Here is a 16,342-nt window from a genome sequence, read left to right as displayed (position 1 = left end):
CAATTTCTGCTTCCTCTTCTGTGTAAAGGTATAAATGATCTTTAAGTTATTTTGTTTTCTGTTAAAACTTTCTTAAAACAGATCAAGTAAATGATTGTTGGTTGTTTTTACCATCAACATGAGTGTCTTCTAGTTGCTGGTTTCCTGATAACACACACACAAAACAGATGGAGCAGATAGTTTGGACACCAGCATGAGTGTCAGTCATGCTGTGCCCTTTTTATTAAGCCAGGGAACACATTTTGTGTTACTTGTGAGATCCTTTGCATGAATTTGTTAGGTGATTTTTGACCTGAACGTTCTCAGCTTGAGTTTAAAACATGCAGCCATGTCATTCTGCAGATTTTCAAGGCTCACTTCAAAAATGTGGCCCTGAGGCCATGACGTGCGTTTTGGTTCCTTAAGTCCTTCCTGTGACTAGTGTATCCCCCGTGTTTCTGACGCGGCACGACTGTGCCTCCCCGTCGTGCCCCTCTTTCTCAGGGCGCGGCCCCACCGCTCGTCTTGGCTCCTTGTGGTGCTTGTTGTGGGGACTCTGCTCTTGCTGACACCCTGCTGCTGCTCTCACTCCTCCTGTGTCACACCTAGCGGTCATTCCTAGTTTGTCATTTGGTAATCTTTATGATGATGTATTTTGATGTATAGAAATTTAAAAAAAACCTATGTAGTTAATCTCTCTTTGATTTCTACTGCTTTTGTATTTATAGTTCTTGCCTAGATAGTCCTAACTGCAGCATAGACTTTTTTTAACAGTGTTTTCTTTCTTTTTTTTTCTTTTCTTTTTTTTTTTTTTTTTAGTTGCAACTACTGGCCATTCAATGTATTATAGTCAGTCACCAGCATATAATTCCCAGTATCTACTCAGACCAGCATCTAATGTTACTCCCACAAAGGTAACAAAGGAATAATTTATACATTTATAAGTATCTCCTTTTTAACTGTCCAGGCTTCCTACAGAGAAATTCAAGAAGTAGTTCAGCATTAAAACTTAAATGTCCCACCAGATAACAGATATTTTAAATTTCTCTCAGATATAGAAGTATGTTTCTCAGTTAATTTCTATGTTACAATAAATGTGAACATCTAGAATATTTTTAAATTGGGGTGGTGGTGGGTAGTTCGTCTTTCGGTCGTGACAGAAGCAGGACTGTGATGTCCTCACTGGAGTGCTGTGTGTAAGTTGCAGGCCTGGGGCGCTGTGACCAAGTGTCCACGGAGACCGGCATCCAGCAGAGCCGGGCAGAGACACCGGGCTTGGGTGCCTCTAGGCCCTGGCTCTTCAGTTCTTAACTTCTCTATGCATTAGTTGCCTCATATGTAAAATGGGGGTAATAATGCCTTAATTCATAGGGTGTTCGAGGATATTAAGATGAGATAATATATGTACAGTGCTTAGAACTGTGCCCAGTTGGCACGTTAACCAACGTTAGTCCTCATTGTCATCATCATCATTGTTAACATCATTGGATACCTTGTTTAGGAGTGAGGAAGGTATTTATTCTATGAATCTGTTGTAGGAGAATTAGGTTTTTAAGGTGCTGTCATTAGTTAAGGCAATTTTCATTATATTCCAAGGAGAACTAGAGCTGTAAGTATCTTTGCAGTAATGTAGAAGTGTCTTCTCTTAAGGATGCACTGTATGCCCTAGTGATGTATTTACCCTGTACTCATGCTTGAGGTTTATGAGAATTGGATTGTATCTAGTTAAGCTATAGTTTTATAGACAACCTACAAAAATGTGCTCTTTATTTTTTTTTCCTAGGGACCAGTTTATGGCATGAATAGGCTTCCACCTCAGCAGCATATCTACGCCTACTCACAGCAGATGCACACACCACCAGTGCAGAGTTCGTCTGCTTGTATGTTCTCTCAAGAGATGTATGGTCCCCCATTGCGTTTTGAGTCTCCTGCAACAGGAATTCTATCACCTAGGGGTGATGATTACTTTAATTACAATGTTCAACAGACAAGCACAAATCCACCTTTACCAGAACCAGGTTATTTTACAAAACCTCCAGTTGCAGCTCATGCTTCAAGATCTGCAGAATCTAAGGGTATGGAATTTGGAAAAACCAATTTTGTCCAGCCTGTGCCAGGTGAAGGCATGGGGCCATCTTTGGCAGCACCTGTGCGTACATCACAGCCAACTCCTTTTAAATTTAATTCAAATTTCAAATCAAATGATGGCGACTTCACATTTTCCTCACCACAGGTTGTGGCACAGCCCCCTTCTACGACTTACACTAATAGTGAAAGCCTTTTAGGTCTCCTGACTTCAGACAAACCATTGCAAGGAGATAGCTACGGTGGAACAAAAGCTGCTCAGACCATTGGACCTCGAAATACATTCAATTTTGGAAGCAAAAATGTGCCTGGAATTTCATTTACTGAAAACATGGGCCCAAATCAGCAAAAGATTTCTGGTTTTCGACGCAGTGATGATATGTTTACTTTCCACGGTCCAGGGAAATCAGTGTTTGGAACGCCTGCTGCAGAGCCGGCCAACAAGAGTCATGATACTGATGGGGGTAGTGCGCACGGGGACGAGGACGACGACGGCCCTCACTTTGAGCCGGTGGTGCCTCTTCCCGATAAGATTGAAGTGAGAACTGGTGAGGAGGACGAGGAAGAGTTCTTCTGCAATCGTGCCAAGTTGTATCGTTTTGATGCGGGATCAAGAGAATGGAAGGAGCGTGGAATTGGCAACGTAAAGATACTAAGGCACAAAACCTCCGGTAAAATCCGCCTACTGATGAGACGTGAGCAAGTGTTGAAAATCTGTGCGAATCACTACATCAGCCCAGACATGGCCCTGGCGCCCAACGCCGGCTCGGACAGGTCCTTTGTGTGGTACGCTCTGGACTATGCAGACGAGTCGCCCAAACCAGAACAGCTTGCTATTAGATTCAAGACACCTGAGGAGGCAGCACTTTTTAAGTGCAAGTTTGAAGAGGCCCAGAGCATGTTAAAAGCCTCAGGAGCAAACAGAGCCACAACTTCCAGTCAGTCTACGAGAACTATAAAAGAACCCACGGGTCATGACAAGGATATTGGCAAATCTGCTGCTGGAAACATGAACTTTGAATTTCAGGTTGCAAAGAAAGAGGGGTCTTGGTGGCATTGTAACAGCTGCTCATTAAAGAATGCCGCAACTGCTGAGAAATGTGTATCCTGCCAAAATCTAAACCCAAGCAGTAAAGAGCTCCTTAGCTCATCATTAGTTGAAACTGTTTCCACTCCTAAATCTGGCTCAGAAAATACTCCAGATAGATTTGCATTGATTACTCCAAAGAAAGAAGGTCACTGGGATTGTAGTATTTGTTTAGTAAGAAATGAACCCACTGTATCTAGATGCATTGCATGTCAGAATACAAAGTCTGCTAACAAAAGTGGATCTTCATTTGTTCAGCAGCCTTCCTTTAAATTTGGCCAGGGAGATCTTCCTAAATCTGCCAGCAGTGATTTCAGATCTGTTTTTTCAATAAAGGATGGACAGTGGGATTGCAGTGTTTGCTTAGTACAAAATGAAGGAAGTTCTGCAAAATGTATGGCTTGTCAGAATCCAAGAAAACAGAGTTTTCCTGCTTCTGCTGTCCCAGCACCTGCCTCTTTTAAGTTTGGTGCTTCAGAGACAAGCAAGGCTCCAAAGAGTGGATTTGAAGGAGTTTTCGCCAAGAAGGAAGGACAGTGGGATTGCAGTCTGTGCTTAGTGCGAAATGAGGCAAGTGCAGCCGCGTGTGTGGCTTGTCAGAATCCACCCACTTCTGCTGCTCCAGCACCTGCGTCTTCAGAGACAAGCAAGGCTGCAAACAGTGGACTTGAAGGGATGTTCACCAAGAAGGAAGGACAGTGGGATTGCAGCGTTTGTTTGGTACGAAATGAAGGAAGTTCTACAAAATGTGTGGCTTGTCAGAATCCAAGAAAACAGAGTTTACCTGCTTCTGCTGTCCCAGCACCTGCCTCTTTCAAGTTTGGCACCTCAGAGACAAGCAAGGCTCCAAAGAGTGGTCTAGAAGGGATATTCACCAAGAAGGAAGGACAGTGGGATTGCAGCGTTTGCTTTGTGCGAAATGAGAGTTCTTCCTTAAAATGTGTGGCTTGTGATGTCTCTAAACCAGCCCATAAACCTGTTGCAGAAGACCCTTCAGCTTTCACTTTGGGCTCAACAACTAAGGCAAATGACTCTTCTGGAAGTCAGGTGGGAACAGGATTTAAAAGTAGCTTTTCAGAAAAAGCCTTTAAGTTTGGCAGTGCAGAACAAGGATTTAAATTTGGGCGTGTGGATCAAGAAAATACACCTTCATTTACATTTCAGAGTTCTTCTAATACAGACTCTAAGTCAACAAAAGAAGGATTTAGTTTTTCTGTCCCTGTGTCTGCTGACGGGTTTAAATTTGGCATTCAGGAGCCGGGAAGTCAGGGGAGGAAGAGTGAAAAGCCCTTTGGAGATGACGCTGGATGTCAGGCTCAGGATGCTGGCGGTCAGAAAGACGGGAGTGCTGTGGTTCTTGGTCAAACTGGCAGCACTTTTACCTTTGCAGATCTTGCAAAATCAAATTCAGGAGAAGGGTTTCAGTTTGGCAAAAAAGACCCCAATTTCAAGGGCTTTTCGGGTGCTGGAGAGAAGTTATTCTCCTCACAAAGTAGTAAAATGGCTGATAAAGCCGACACTTGTGCTGACCTTGAGAAAGATGATGACGCCTATAAGACTGAGGACAGTGACGATATCCATTTTGAACCAGTCGTCCAGATGCCTGAGAAAGTGGAGCTTGTCACAGGAGAAGAAGATGAGAAAGTTCTTTACTCACAGCGGGTAAAATTGTTTAGGTTTGATGCTGAGATAAGTCAGTGGAAAGAAAGGGGTTTGGGGAACTTAAAAATTCTCAAAAATGAAGTTAACGGTAAACTGAGAATGCTGATGCGGAGAGAGCAGGTGCTGAAGGTGTGTGCCAACCACTGGATCACCACCACCATGCACCTGAAGCCCCTCTCCGGGTCGGACAGGGCCTGGATGTGGTTGGCTAGTGATTTTTCTGATGGCGATGCCAAACTAGAGCAGCTGGCAGCAAAATTCAAAACACCCGAGCTGGCTGAAGAATTCAAACAGAAATTTGAGGAATGCCAGCGACTTCTGTTAGATATTCCACTGCAGACTCCCCATAAGCTTGTGGATACTGGCAGAGCTGCCAAGCTAATCCAGAGGGCGGAAGAGATGAAGAGCGGACTAAAAGATTTCAAGACGTTTTTGACGAATGATCAAGCAAAAGTCACTGACGAAGAGAGTAAGAGCTCAGGAGCAGGAGCTGCCAATGCTGCGGCCATGAGCGGCATGCCAAGTCCTGAGGCCGCCGGGCCCACCCTCGAGTGGGACAGCTATGACCTAAGGGAAGACGCTCTGGACGACAGCGTGAGTAGCAGCTCAGTGCACGCCTCCCCGCTGGCCAGCAGCCCCGTGAGGAAAAATCTCTTCCGCTTCGGTGAGTCAACCACCGGGTTTAACTTCAGTTTTAAATCTGCTTTGAGCCCATCTAAGTCTCCTGCCAAGTTAAATCAGAGTGGGGCCTCAGTGGGCACGGATGAAGACTCTGATGTCACTCAGGAGGAGGAGAGAGATGGACAGCACTTCGAACCTGTCGTCCCTTTGCCTGATCTAGTCGAGGTGTCCAGTGGTGAGGAAAATGAACAAGTTGTTTTTAGTCACAGAGCCAAACTCTATAGGTATGATAAAGATGCTGGGCAGTGGAAAGAAAGAGGCATTGGCGACATAAAGATTTTACAGAATTACGATAATAAGCAAGTTCGCATAGTGATGAGAAGGGACCAGGTATTAAAGCTTTGTGCCAACCACAGAATAACTCCAGACATGACTTTGCAAAATATGAAAGGGACAGAAAGAGTGTGGGTGTGGACCGCATGTGATTTTGCAGACGGAGAAAGAAAAGTAGAGCATTTAGCTGTCCGTTTTAAACTACAGGATGTTGCAGACTCGTTTAAGAAAATATTTGATGAAGCAAAACTAGCCCAAGAAAAAGATTTTTTGATAACACCTCATGTTTCTCGTTCGACTACTCCCAGAGAGTCACCATGCGGCAAAGTCGCCGTAGCTGTGCTAGAGGAAACCACCAGAGAACGGACGGATTCGGCACAGGGTGATGATGTGGCAGGTGCAACCTCAGAAGTTGGCGGGGTGTCTGGCACACCTGAAACAACAACAAAAGCAGTGGTTTCACCTCCAAAGTTTGTATTTGGTTCTGAGTCTGTTAAAAGCATTTTTAGCAGTGAAAAGTCAAAACCATTTGCATTTGGCAACAGTTCAGCTACCGGGTCTTTGTTTGGATTTAGTTTTAATGCACCTTTGAAAAATAACAGTAGTGAGGCCAGTTCAGCAGCCCAGAGTGGATCTGAAAAAAGAGCGGAGCCTAGTGGTCACCAAGAGTCGCAGAGCTCTGATCTCACACCGTCTTCCGACAGCAAAGTCAAAAACCCCTCTCCTGCTTTTCCAAAGGAGCAGTCCTCAACCAGTCACACGTTTAAAACACCAGAAAAGGGTAAGCACTTAGCCTTTAGATTAAGCAGAATTTGTCTCTTTCCTTCCTTCCACCCTCCCTCCCTTCCTTCCTTCCTTTTTCTTTCTTTCTTTTTTTCTCTCTCGCCCTCCCTCCCTCTCTCCCTCTCTTCCTCCCTCATTTTTTTTTTTTAAAACGTTTATCTTGGTGTGGACTCTTTATAGCAGGCTAATGTTTTAGTAAAAGTCGGCTCATAAACACAGTGCTCTGTGAACAGCCAAAAAATACTTGTGCAGAATTTTTTCCTCCCTAAAGCAGTTCACTGGTGAGTGTTCAAATGTTCAAACAGCAGCAGAGAGCTTGTGTGTAAGTTGTTTAGGAGATGTTGGTTCCTGGGAGATGCATCTGTCCGAGCAGAGCACAAGGACTCAGCTCAGGACTGGGTCCAGCTTAGGGCCTTGAGCATGAATCATGAGCAGGTTCGTTCTTCAGGTTATTATCCTTATGTTCTTGTCACTCAGAGAGCATGGTACTGAGATGTTCACATTTTATGTAAGGCAATCTTGCCACCACTTGTTAAATGAGCAAAGAATGAAGCCCTCGGGATAAATGGGTACGTGAGACGGCCACATTGGTGTAAATGGATGGACTCTGGCTTTTATATTTTAAAATTATATTCATTTTGATTCTCCATATATTCAAAAATGAAATACTCTTTATTTTCTAGGATTTAATTTTAGCCTTTTTAAATCTAATCCAATGGCATTTTGGAGCAGCACTCCTTCCTCCCAGCCTGAGAATAAAGGTACAGAGCTGGCACTGGCAGTGTGAGAGGACATCGGTCTTTCAGCAGCTGCTGGTCCTCAGCAGAGTAACTGGCTGTGTGCAGTTAAGGGCTTAACACTGCAGCATGCATGTGACAGAATGCTGGCGTGACCCCTTAATGCTGCTCTCGTGTACTTGGATGTCATGTTTTCTCACATGTTGTACAGCGTTGTTTTGTGTTTTTTTTTAACATCTTTATTGGGGTATAATTGCTTTACTACAACGTTGTTTTGAGGTAGATCCGTGTGGTCTTTCCCTTTCTCTGTTTTGCACATCAGATGCTGTTTTCAACTGTGATTAATGAAGACCTGTATGCTACCTAACCTTTATCGTCTGCCAGTGTCCAAACGTGATGGCAGCAGCGTGTGTACCACAGGGAACCGAGTGTTTCTTTTAGCGCTTTCTTTTTGGACATGGAAGATGCTGTGTCTGAAAGTAGGCCCCACGTATAAGAGCTACCATTATATCCTGGTGTGTTCCCGGTGTAGTACAGACCACTTGTGGGAGAAAGCGTTGGTGCTGTAATGGAGTACTTGGCAGCTGGCTCTGTTAGAGACGGTCAGGAGCAGGTTGTGGAGAGGAAAACTCACTGTTAGGGTTTAATAATGTATCTTGAGCAACACAGCTGTGTTACAAGTTGTCAAACAACTACAATGACCACATGACAACCTGTGAGTTCTGGGACCCTCAGTTTTAAAGTACACCAGTCATACTACTGGCTACAGCAGCTCTTAGCCTTTATTCTTAAGGATTCATTCTTTGAAAAATTATGTGAATAGTGTGGACTTTTTTCTATAAAGGGTACATACTTGTACACAGACTCTGTGGGCCCTAGGTGAAGAGTCCTTGGTCTGAGAGCAAATTTACCAAAATACTGCTGCAGGACAAAGAGTCCTGTTCTGTTTCAAGTCTGAGAATGTCATGGTTTCAAAGGACTGTAGAGATGAAGACTTGAGGCTGTCTGATAAACAAGAATCTCTATCTCACAGTGTCTTTTTGTGGTCCTTGGCTAGGAATTAATGCTATGTTTTTGTAACAAAGGAGGGTGAAAGTCAAGTTCAGTATTGCAAAAGGGCTGTTCTCTGGATCAGCATCATCCAGTAGAAATAAAATGCAACCTGTGTGTAATCAAAAAGCTTCTAGTAGTCACATTTAAAACTAAAAAGAGAAACAGATGAAATTAATTTTATTACTCTTTTCAGCTTAACGTATTATGTCCAAAATACGATTTCAACTTCTAATCAGTATAAAAAATTAATAATGAGATATTTTCCCCCTTGTTTTTGGTGGGGTTTTTTTGGTTTGTTTTTTGTTCTTATCAATCTTCAAAACCCAGTGTGTATTTTTACACCTGCAGCACATCTCACTTTGGACTGCTTGCACTGCAGGTGCTTCATAGCCAAGTGTGGTCAGGCGGCTATATTGGACAGTGCCAGTTGGTACAGAGCATGCTTCATGGTTTGTTTACTCTTGTCAGTTCCTTTAGCCAGAAATCCTTCTTTATAGACCAGAACATATTGTACGAAGAGTTCCTTTTCTCTCCATCTTTTGCCTTTTTGTTGATTTTGGTCTTTCAGCTAATAGAAATTGTCTTAGGTTCCTACAGGATTATTTACCCAGAGGATAACGGGTTTAATTTAATTTTATCTATTATCATGCTTGGAAATACAGAAAATTGGATGTAATTCTAATCACCCGCCATCCTTGGCAATTGTTAACTTTCCTTGTAGGGTCTCATCGAGTTGGCTTTGCTTTAGTTTTGTATTTATACTAATCTTTGCTTATGACTTCTTTAATGTTTCAGTTATCGCAAATGTATGGATATTTTGCTAAACCATTTAGTATTCCAAGTATGATTGTGGCTGCACTTTTTAAATACCTTTTTCATTTATAGCTGTTAATAGTAGTTTTTTCAATGATCAGTAAGTAAAAGCAGGATTTTTTTTTTTTTTTGGTTATTAAGTAGATTCTGTGTCCTCTAAGGGTTTTTGATAGAACATTACCTCGGGCTTCTAATTCTAATTCATGGTTATTATGAGCTGTGTCCAAATCAAAGTATGTGTGTTTTTATCAGCATGCTGATTAAGTTCCATGATTTTTATTTTCAGTTAGAATATTGACATTAATTAATTACTTAACACCTTGTCTTTATCAATTTTTTTGATTTGTCTTACAGTGGAAGAGAAGAAAAAGCCTGAAGATCTTCCCTCAGATGACGATGTTCTCATTGTGTATGAGCTGACCCCGACCCCTGAGCAAAAAGCTCTTGCAAGCAAACTTCAGCTTCCTCCCACTTTCTTCTGTTACAAGAACAGGCCAGACTACGTCAGCGAAGAGGAGGAGGACGGTAAGTCTCCTGTTGCTTTAAAGCGTTCTGCTCACGGTCCTCGTAGTGAGTGGGGTGATGAAATTGCTTTCAGCCTGCTTCCTGGAGCCCACCCCTGCTGCCCTGCAGGCCGGTATTGAGCCTAAATGTATGTGTGAGCAGTCAGTGGACGTCACGACTGAAAGAGCTGCATTCATTTATTAGCATTCCCTGGGTGGCTGCCGTGAACAGGGCAGGCATTTTGAGGGGACTGAAAGCAATTCTCATTTCCCTGGGGTCTCAGAGGGGTGGGGGAACTGTGAGGCAGAGACAGGGTCTTATTGGGGAAAGCTCTGTGGGCCCTGTCCAAGTTTTCAAGCAGGGGAGTTACATGCTCAGAATAATCTCAGCAGGACAGTTGGGCAGTGGTGTGGAGGACTGGGTTGTGGGAAGTGGAGATGGGAGGGGGCAGCCAGAATGCCAGAGCAGCTCAGACAAGGCGTTCGGGGTGTGGAATAGGCAAAATTGGTTGCTATTTGGATGTGGGGAGTAAGGGAAAGTGTGAAGTTGGAGATAATTTTCCTAGATTCCTGGCTGGAAAATCTCCTGAAATTTACTGGAAGTTCTTTTATTTAATCAAATTATACTTTAAGATGAAGATTTCGACACAGCTGTCAAGAAGCTTAATGGAAAACTGTATTTGGATGACTCAGAAAAACGTAGACCGTTAGAAGAAAATCTAACAGGTATGTAACAGTAAAATTACTAGTTACAATGTTTTTTAAAAATTTTCTGTTTAAAAGCGATCTTGCAATCTGGTCACCTCTGTAATTACCAGTTTTGCCTTGGTGACTTTAAATATTTAAAAATAACGTGAAGTGAAAAACATTGTGCTCCCGGTGGTGGTGGTTCTCCATCAGCATCCAAGGTCTTGTTATTTGGGTCTATAATCTGTAGATGACACTGAGGGCCATTGTTTGTGGAGTAGTTGGACTTCATCTACTTTCGTCTTAACTTGCTTTTCCTTGTGTTGTATGGGATTTTCAGATAATGAGAAAGAATGTATTATTGTTTGGGAAAAGAAACCAACAGTTGAAGAAAAGGCAAAAGCAGATACGTTAAAGCTTCCACCTACATTTTTTTGTGGAGTCTGCAGTGACACTGATGAGGACAATGGAAGTGGGGAAGACTTTCAATCGGAGCTTCACAAAGTTCAGGAAGCTCAAGTAAGACCGTCTCTGTGTGCTCCTTCTGGCCCAGTTGCCTCTGTTGACGCGATAAGCTAGAGGGTCCTCACCACGTGGTAATAATGGGGTGTGTCTGGCAAGCGGTCGGACACTTCAGGCAGCTCTGGCCAGAGGAGGAGGACTCGTGTTCTGCCCGGAGGACCGGAGGCACCCCTGCAACCGGTGCGTGTGCTGGGCTTGGGGAGTCAGGGCAGCAGCATGGCGGTGCAGATGTCCCTAAGAAGGTCTACGCCCTGCAAAGAACGGTGTTAAGTAGTTCATTTTCTGTGCAAGTTAACTGATTGTGGAGTGGGCAGGGTGGATAGGAAATAGCAGCATTTGAAACTTAGTTCCCCTGACCTGTATACCTTGCTTTGCCAATAACTTTGTGATTTGGTTACTTTCTTAGCTCAGGTGTAGTCATTTTAGTAGCTATCAACACCTTGGTGTCTTAATTTGTATTCCACAGAAACTAGAAGACAAGGTCCCTGTCTTGTAATTGTTTACAGTCTTAATTTTGACATATTCAGAATGGTTCCTTGCCTCTCAAGAAATACTGTTTATTAAAAATTGTTGGAAAGATGGTTAAAATGAAACAGAGTCCTGGAGTTAGTTACGAATGCAGTGTTTTATTTAAAGGATACGTGGGTAGAGAGAAACGTGGCCCAACACGTGGCCTGAGTCTGTAGGAGACTTACTACCCTTTACTGTCTGTCTGACTCTGAGGAGTCTAGGTGGCCTGCTTTTTTAGCTGTCCACCTAGGATATGCCGCCTGTTCCACAGGCTTCAGCTTATTCATCGGTGCACGTATAGCTAGTGGCCATCAGCTAATGTAAAGACATTACTTCCTTTTTTATAACCAAATAGATTTGTGGAAGCCCTATCTGAAGTTTTTCCATCAGCGGCCTTGCTATACTAAATCTGAAGTATATTTTAAATCCCTCAGCAGTTTCCCTGGACTCAGTGGAAGTACACAATATGCAGTATTTCTTAATCATCTTCTCTAATTGCTGCTGCTGGAGGCTTTATTTATTTAAATATTTATTAAAAAAATTTTTTTGGCTGCGTTTGGTCTTTATTGCTGCGCACGGGCTTTCTCTAGTTTCAGCGAGCGGGGGCTACTCTTCATTGCGGTGCGCGGGCTTCTCATTGCGGTGGCTTCTCATTGTGGAGCCTGGGCCCTGGGCGCACAGGCTCCGTAGTTGTGGTGCACGGGCTTAGTTGCTCCGCAGCATGTGGGATCTTCCCGGACCAGGGCTCGAACCCTTGTCCCCTGCATTGGCAGGCAGATTCTTAACCACTGCACCACCAGGGAATTCCCTGCTGGAGGCTTTAGCATCCAGTCTTTCATTCAGCAAATACAGGACAGTCATAATGTAAAGTTGGGTTATGCAAATTGAAACAATGCATTTTAAATTTGGCCTCACTCTTTTGTGTGCAAAACTTAAAAATAATTATTTATTTAAAATTTATGTTTTTCAAAACTTAGAACACTGAAAAATAATCTCTATGCTGATGCACCGACTGAATTGTACATTGTTTATTCTTTTCCCACCTGTGGTGCACACAGGACTTGGTACCTTCTGTCAGTTTTTTGTGAACTGTGCTGTTTATAGGCGTTGAAATGGCTTATTTGAGTGACTATTGTGTTATCATTGTTATAACTTAAAATCTTTTTGTAAAATATCCTGTAACACTCTCATAATGTTCATTAAATAGCGGTCCTAAGAGCTGTTCAGAAATACCTTTGGTACAGAAATTAAACATGATAAGTCATTATAAGGGTTGAAAAAAAATTGCCAAGATGAATTGTAATTTTGGAGAGCACCCTTTAATACACAGAGACGAAACAGAGAACTAACAGCCATTAAAGCTGAAATGTGCTGTGTAATGGGTGTAGATATACATCCTCTTAGGATGCACCCTTCCTGTTTTACACTCAGATTCATCTTGGACTATGCGAGATCTTCAGATAGGCATCCCTTGCATAAAACACCTAAGTGTACTGTATGTGTAAGTGCTTAGTGTGAGCTGGCACTGTGCTCAGCATTGGGGATACGGTATTTGATTTGTCTACAAGAGTTGTTCATTCATGGACTCTTAGGTGGCGAATGTATTAGGCGCTGGATTACGCACTCCCCTCTCCCAAGTAATCTAGCCTACATTTTTTGGGTAACGTTAATTGTGATATGATTCACCCATTTTAAAATGTACAACTCAGTTGGTTTTCGTATATTTACCACAGTCAGTTTTAGAACATTTTCATCATCCCAAAAAGAAGCCCTGTTAACCTTTAGCAGTCACCACCCTTCCCCATTTCCACCTGTCTTCTCTAGGCCTGGAATAACCAATGATGTACTTTGTAGATTTGCCTATTCTGACATTTCATATAAACAAATAATAATGTGTGGTCCTTTGTGTCTGTCTTCTTTTACTTAGTAAGTTTTTGAGGTATATCCACATTGTAGCATTTATCTGTATTTCGTTCCTTTTATGGCCGAATAATATTTCAGTGTATGAACATACCACATTTTGTTTACCCCTTCATCTGTTGATGGTCATTTGGGTTGTTTCTTCTTCTTGGCTATTATGAATAATACTGCTGTGTTAGCCTAAATCATTTGACACGAACAGAATGGACTGTTTTCTTGGGCTTCAGTCATTAAAAATCATAATGATTTTTTCATTTGTATTAATTTTTAAATTTTACATAAGGAAAATTCACTTTTCCCTGTGTGTGTATTTTCTGTGAGTTCTTACACATGCCTGGATTCTTGTAATCCCCACCACAGGCAGGCAGTGTACAGAACCGTTCCAACAGCCCAAAGAATTCCTTCCTACTGTCCCTTTCGGTTCAGATCCTCCCCCGCTCGGAACCTCTGGTAACTGCTGATCTGTTTTCTGTTTCTACGTTTTTGCCTTTCCCAGACTCGCATGAATGGAATCATACTTTGTGTAACCTTTGATACTAGCTTTTTACACTCACTCATTATGCTCAAAAGCATAATGCCTTTGAGATTTGGCCCAGTTACTGTGTGTAGTGTTAGTGTGTTTCTTTCTGTCACTGGGTGGTATTCCCTTGTGAGGGCGTACCACAGTTCATTCGTTATTGTTTCTGCAGGGAAAACAGGTTTCTAAATAGATCGAATCAGTTGATACTGTGTTGTACAAGTCCAGTCTATCCTTGCTAATTTTTTTCTGCTCGTTCTATTGATTATTGAGAGGAGTGTTGCTGAGCATGTTTGTTTTTCTCCTATCAGTTTTTGCTTCACGTACTTTGTTAGGGAGTGTTCCCTCTGCTTCTGTTTCCTGGAACACAGTGTAGGAATTGGTAATATTTCTTTCTTAAATGTTTGATAGAATTTACTACTGAAACCATCTGGGCCTGGTACTTACTATCATTATTTTTTTTTGGAAGGACATTAATTGATGGTACATTTTCTTTAATAAATATAGGCCCATTCATATTATCTATTTCTTATGTCAGTTTTGGTAGGTTGTGTCTTTTGAGGAATTGGTTGGTCCATTTCCTCTACATTATCAAATTTGTGGGCATAACAGTGTTTGTGAAGTTCATTGAAATTTATTACCCGTTTAATGTCCATGGATCAGTGTTGATAGCTCCTGTTTCATTTCTGATATTAGTCATTTATGTCATCTATTTTGTTTTCTTGGTGAGCTTGACTAGAGGTTTATCAAATTTTATTGACCTTTTCAAAGAATCCATTTTTTATCTTGTTAATTTTTCTCTGTTTTATTGATTTCTGCTCTGCTTTTCATTATTTCTTTAGTTCTTTGTGCCTTCCATTTATACTGGTCTTTTTTCTCTAGATTTTTAAGGTGAAAGTTTATCGATTTTAGATCTTTTTAATATATGCATTTAGTGCTACAAAGTTCCCCTTCCTTGCTTTTGTTGGCATTCCACAAATTTTGGTAAGCTGTAGTTTCACTTCTATTTAGTTCATAGTATTTTTAATGTGTCCAGAGACTTTGACATGTGTATTAAAAATGTGTTGTTTAATCTCCAGATATTTGGAGATTTTTTTTCAGCTATATTTCTGTTAGTGATTTCTAGTTTAATTCCACTATGGACTGAGAATATACTTTGTATGGTTTCTGTTCTTTTGAACTTGCTGAAGTTTGTTTTATGGCCTAGAATGTGGTCTTTCTTCATAAATGTTCATGCGTGCTTGAGAGGAACATGTATACTGCTGCAGTTGGATGGAGCATTCTGTAAATATTTTTATTTCTGTTATTGTATTTTTAAGTTGTGAAGTCCCATTTGATTTTCTTTTGTGCTTTATATTTTTTTGCCTGACACCTATCTTTTCATTTGTCTTAAGAGTATTTGTCCTTTTTTTGAACATTGTTAGAAGAGCTTTTCAAAGTTTTTCTGATCATTCAGCACACGGATCATTTCATGACATTCCCCACCCTCGGCCAAGGAGAGTTGACTTTTCTTGGACCCTTTTCCATCTGTGCCGTCGGCAGCTGCAGTTTTGGACAGCTCTGGTACCCTGCCTGGGATGTGGGGTAGTGGGTGGGGGCAGGAAAAATTTCCCGCAGGGTTCTCACCAAGATTACCTCTCAGGTCTTGAGAGTCTTTTTTGTTCTTTTTTCTTTCTCTTTTTCCTAAGTAAAAAACAGAAGTTTACTATAAATACATCTTCTAATGAGATGGCTCTTAGGAAGGGGGAAGTTTGTGGTGTCTTGATTGAAAGTGAATTTGGTAAGGCCAGAATTTCAGATGGTCACTTTGCCTGTCTCTCCAGTAGTCTTTACACCTGGGGACCATCTACCATAGTGAGGGGCTTTCTTTTTCTGTAAAACTGGGGGACAGTCAGAGAAAAATCTCAAATCTCTTGCCACCATCCAGCAGTTCTGGCCAGAAACCCTCTTCCTCCAGGTTTAGTACTTTCTTGTTGTGACACCCGCTGTAGGCAGGTAGGAAGCAGGTCAGGAAAGGGGCCCAGGCACTACCTCGTCCATTTCCAGAACCCATGGTTGCCGCAGGGGCTTGGGAGGAGGTTGTGTCCAGGAGGCAGGGACTGCCCTTATTGGCTGGGGGCAGGCAGCTGTGGATGATGGGCCATGTGGCCTGGAGGTGCCCCCACGCCCCAGCAGTGTGCACGGGGGCACATGGCTCAGGCCAGCACCTCCTTGGGTTCCGGCTGTGGTGCGGGGACCCCGACGGGCTGGCCCGTGGAGGCCAAGTTGTCCGTGGTCTCATCACCAGGCCTGGCTGCCACCTACATCTCAGCCATTGCTCCTCACCAGTGGGCCATATATAAATATATACATATATATATATATATATTTTTTGGCTGTGTTGGGTCTTTATTGCTGCGCACGGGCTTTCTCTAGTTGCAGTGAGCAGGGGCTACTCTTCCTTGTGGTACGCAGGCTTCTCATTGCGGTGGCTTCTCTTGTTGCGGAGCACAGGCTCTAGGCGCTAGGGCTTCAGTAGTTGTGGCATGTG

The 16,342-nt window shown here is 42.5% G+C and overlaps 1 protein-coding gene across 3 annotated transcripts in view; it reads left to right on the top strand.

Moving 5' to 3' along the window:
• The window catches only part of RGPD4 (RANBP2 like and GRIP domain containing 4), a 54,098-nt gene that overhangs the window by 30,021 nt on the left and 7,735 nt on the right, over positions 1–16,342 (top strand). Inside the window, exons 19-24 of one of the 3 annotated variants that reach the window (XM_060169458.1) lie at positions 799–893; positions 1,763–6,548; positions 7,234–7,311; positions 9,508–9,678; positions 10,290–10,382; positions 10,684–10,862. In XM_060169458.1, the coding sequence (XP_060025441.1) occupies positions 799–893; positions 1,763–6,548; positions 7,234–7,311; positions 9,508–9,678; positions 10,290–10,382; positions 10,684–10,862 (5,402 nt within the window). Of the gene's footprint in view, positions 1–798; positions 894–1,762; positions 6,549–7,233; positions 7,312–9,507; positions 9,679–10,289; positions 10,383–10,683; positions 10,863–16,342 lie in introns of those variants that run through there. The other 2 variants (XM_060169460.1, XM_060169461.1) reach the window with 2 other exon arrangements.

The sequence above is a fragment of the Lagenorhynchus albirostris genome, chromosome 13 (assembly GCF_949774975.1).
Source record: "Lagenorhynchus albirostris chromosome 13, mLagAlb1.1, whole genome shotgun sequence".
Lineage (NCBI taxonomy): Eukaryota > Metazoa > Chordata > Mammalia > Artiodactyla > Delphinidae > Lagenorhynchus > Lagenorhynchus albirostris.
This window is presented reverse-complemented; position numbering and strand designations above follow the sequence as displayed.